Source organism: Larimichthys crocea, chromosome VI, assembly GCF_000972845.2.
Source record: "Larimichthys crocea isolate SSNF chromosome VI, L_crocea_2.0, whole genome shotgun sequence".
NCBI lineage: Eukaryota > Metazoa > Chordata > Actinopteri > Sciaenidae > Larimichthys > Larimichthys crocea.
In genome coordinates this window covers 23406234-23410669 of record NC_040016.1, presented here as the reverse complement: position 1 = coordinate 23410669, position 4436 = coordinate 23406234, and the positions used below count along the sequence as shown (strand labels likewise).

At 44.0% G+C, this 4436-nt stretch overlaps 1 protein-coding gene across 3 annotated transcripts in view; it reads left to right on the top strand.

Moving 5' to 3' along the window:
* Nucleotides 1-4436, top strand: part of kidins220b (kinase D-interacting substrate 220b) — an 18491-nt gene that overhangs the window by 4553 nt on the left and 9502 nt on the right. For 2 of the 3 annotated variants that reach the window (XM_027279285.1, XM_027279284.1), the window contains exons 2-6: nucleotides 1415-1573; nucleotides 1868-1966; nucleotides 2098-2196; nucleotides 2376-2474; nucleotides 2587-2688. In XM_027279285.1, coding sequence (XP_027135086.1) covers nucleotides 1442-1573; nucleotides 1868-1966; nucleotides 2098-2196; nucleotides 2376-2474; nucleotides 2587-2688 — 531 coding nt within the window. In that variant the 5' untranslated portion in view covers nucleotides 1415-1441. Of the gene's footprint in view, nucleotides 1-1414; nucleotides 1574-1867; nucleotides 1967-2097; nucleotides 2197-2375; nucleotides 2475-2586; nucleotides 2689-4436 lie in introns of those variants that run through there. The other variant, XM_027279286.1, reaches the window with a different exon arrangement.

Genomic DNA, 4436 nt, shown 5'->3' with positions numbered 1-4436 from the left:
CCACTCACTGCTGAGAAACTCTGCATCTACACAGATAACTCTGTAGCACCATCTCAACTGCTGGTACGTCAGTCAGTGCTGCTCATCATCATTAAAATGCTTAGTCTAAGAGCGGAAACTATAATCAAAGGTCATAAGTATGCAACATCCAATACGCCTGTTTGTCTGAAGTTCACATCAACATATTTCAACAGCTACTGGCCAGATTGGCCAGTCTGGATTTTCTGATCCCTTGACTAGTTATAGTTTTATAATCTCTTGAACTTTTTCTGTGGCCTCACCACAAGGGTAACATTTCCTGAGACCAACACTTTAGACACAGACTAAGATCTTTTTAGAAATAGCTGAGTTGTCATAAAGTAGTCACTGTAGACATTCATGGTCCCCAGAGGGGGCTTACTAATGGTTTTGATGACCCCCTGACCCTGAAGTAGGCAGAAACCTCTGTCATGACTTTTTGTTAATCCCTGCATCTGTCTGTCTGGATCACACTTGAACCTGTCCTTCTGTCGTCCACTCACAGCAAATGGAGCTTCTGGTCTTGAACAAACTGAAGTGGGACCTGGCTTCAGTCACCCCTCTGGACTTCATTGACCACTTCCTGTCTCAGCTGCCTGTCAGGACAGAGAACAGGTCCATACTCAGGAAGCATGCACAGACGTTTGTAGCACTGTGTGCCACTGGTATGCATGGGTCTATATTTTATTATCTATATACGCCAATACAGTTTTAGTTTATTGAAACTTCTAATTAAAATGCATACATGTCATTTTTGTATGTGTGTGTGTGTGTGTGTATATGTATATATATATATATATATATACATACACACACACACACACATGTATATGTATGTATGTGTATATATATATGTATATAACCTCACATTCTGCTATTCATGTGGATCACATGTTGAATATGATTAGTTCTTTATTAAAACACACACAACAACCTGATCAATAATAAACATCATCACGCACACACACACACACAGTTTAAATGTCAGCTGTTTCATGTTCAGATTTGCCATGGAGACAGACAGCTGAATTATATTTACATATCTGTTGCTTTAAACTCAGGATTAACTCAGGTTTAATTCTGGTTTAACTCAGGTTTAGCTCAGGTGAGGCTAAGGACATCCTGATGATGTATTTCATATATTTTAGTCTTCTTTCCATAAACTATACTCACTCTGTTAAAGATGAACTCTGTGAGGCTGTGGTGAACAATGTGGTCACAATGAATCAGTTTCCATGGTGACAGCTGCTCCTCTCATTGGTGTATTTCCATGTGGATCTCTGTGAGGCTTGTGGGTAATGTAGTGTCTGCAGATTAGTGATCTGAGGTCAGGGCTCGGTGTGTTTACCTGTGTGTGCTGACGTGTCACGCTGACATATTGTCCTTCGGCCTATAGGGGGCGCACTGACAGACAGCAGAAATCATGGACACCACCACATCCATCAAGATGACCACTCTGGCCATCCAGAACCTGTTCAGCTACGTGGAGGAGGAGAACCTGTCTGCCCTGAAGGCTCACCTGGACCGCTTCAAGGAGGTGGACGGACGCAGCGACGTACGTCAATGACCTTAGACAACAAACATATGTCTCCAACATTCCTCTAATGTTCCTTTGACGTTCCTCTAACGTTCCTCTAACGTTCGTCTGATGTTCCTCTGACGTTCCTCTGACGTTCCTCCCGGTAGCTGTAGCTCTGTCTGAAATGAGTTCATGAGTTATTATATTTTGTTGTTTTCATTAGTCATGAAACATGTGACCTGTGTGATGTGATGTGACCTGTGTCATGTGACCTGTGTCATGTGACCTGTGTGATGTGACCTGTGTCATGTGACCTGTGTGTGTCATCAGAACGGGCAGACGCCGCTCATGCTGGCAGCGGAGCAGGGCAGTCTGGAGATCATCCAGGAGCTCATCAGGAGAGGAGCCAACGTCAACCTGGACGACGTGGTGAGCAAACCAAATGCACCCGCCGCCTCCCTGTGAAACGCTCTGCTCTCGTTGCCTCGGATGCTGCGGTTGCTAGGAGACAGGCAGAGTTAATCAGGTGTTTCCATGGTAACATGTGTCTCTGTCGTCAGGACTGCTGGTCGGCTCTGATCTGTGCTGCTAAAGAAGGTCACGTGGACGTAGTGAAGGAGCTGCTGGAGAACAGCGCCTACATCGAGCACAGAGACATGGTGAGGCCACGCAGCAGCTGAGAATCATGGGACATGTAGTCCCACATCATGTTAACCTTCAACAGAAAACGGGATTATGGGTAATCTCTATTAAACACATTGAATTAATAACACAATCGTGTGTGTGTGTGTGTGTGTGTGTGTGTGTGTGTGTGTGTGTGTGTGTGTGTGTGTTTAAGGGAGGATGGACCGCTCTGATGTGGGCGGCCTACAAAGGGCGTGTGGAGGTCACGGAGCTGCTGCTGGAACACGGAGCTAACCCCAACACTACAGGACAGGTAACACACACACACACACACACACATTTTATTTTCTTGAATTATGAATGAAACAGTTAACAGACATTTAACCTGATCAGTCTGCCTGCCTGTCTGTCTGTCTGTCTCACAGCAATACAGTGTGTATCCGATCATCTGGGCTGCAGGTCGAGGTCACGCAGACATCGTCAAACTGCTGCTGAACAACGGCGCCAAAGTCAACTGTTCTGACAAGGTGATGAACTGAAAGACAACGTGACAACAACGTAACGACAAAGTGACTAAAACGTAACGACAAAGTGACAACAACGTAACGACAAAGTGGCTACAAAGTGACGACAACGTAACGACAAAGTGACAACAACGTAACGACAAAGTGACTACAACGTAACGACAAAGTGACTACAAAGTGACTACAAAGTGACTACAAAGTGACGACAAAGTGACAACAACGTCAACAACGTAACGACAAAGTGACAACAACGTAACGACAAAGTGACTACAAAGTGACTACAAAGTGACGACAAAGTGACGACAAAGTGACAACAACGTCAACAACGTAACGACAAAGTGACAACAACGTAACGACAAAGTGACTACAACGTAACGACAAAGTGACAACAACGTGACGACAAAGTGACGACAAAGTGACTACAACGTAACGACAAAGTGACTACAACGTAACGACAAAGTGACTACAAAGTGACTACAAAGTGACTACAAAGTGACGACAAAGTGACGACAAAGTGACAACAACGTCAACAACGTAACGACAAAGTGACAACAACGTAACGACAAAGTGACAACGTAACGACAAAGTGACTACAACGTGACGACAAAGTGACGACAAAGTGACTACAACGTAACGACAAAGTGACTACAACGTAACGACAAAGTGACAACAACGTAACGACAAAGTGACTACAAAGTGACGACAAAGTGACGACAAAGTGACAACAACGTCAACAACGTAACGACAAAGTGACAACAACGTAACGACAAAGTGACTACAACGTAACGACAAAGTGACAACAACGTGACGACAAAGTGACGACAAAGTGACTACAACGTAACGACAAAGTGACTACAACGTAACGACAAAGTGACTACAAAGTGACTACAAAGTGACTACAAAGTGACGACAAAGTGACGACAAAGTGACAACAACGTCAACAACGTAACGACAAAGTGACAACAACGTAACGACAAAGTGACTACAACGTAACGACAAAGTGACAACAACGTGACGACAAAGTGACGACAAAGTGACTACAACGTAACGACAAAGTGACTACAACGTAACGACAAAGTGACAACAAAGTGACTACAAAGTGACTACAAAGTGACGACAAAGTGACGACAAAGTGACAACAACGTCAACAACGTAACGACAAAGTGACAACAACGTAACGACAAAGTGACTACAACGTAACGACAAAGTGACAACAACGTGACGACAAAGTGACGACAAAGTGACTACAACGTAACGACAAAGTGACTACAACGTAACGACAAAGTGACGACAAAGTGACTACAACGTGACTACAAAGTGACGACAAAGTGACGACAAAGTGACAACAACGTCAACAACGTAACGACAAAGTGACAACAACGTAACGACAAAGTGACTACAACGTAACGACAAAGTGACAACAACGTGACGACAAAGTGACGACAAAGTGACTACAACGTGACTACAACGTAACGACAAAGTGACTACAAAGTGACTACAAAGTGACTACAAAGTGACGACAAAGTGACGACAAAGTGACAACAACGTCAACAACGTAACGACAAAGTGACAACAACGTAACGACAAAGTGACTACAACGTAACGACAAAGTGACAACAACGTGACGACAAAGTGACGACAAAGTGACGACAAAGTGACTACAACGTGACGACAAAGTGACTACAATGCGACGACAAAGTGACAACAATGCGACGACAAAGTGACTACAACGCGACGACAGAGTGACTACA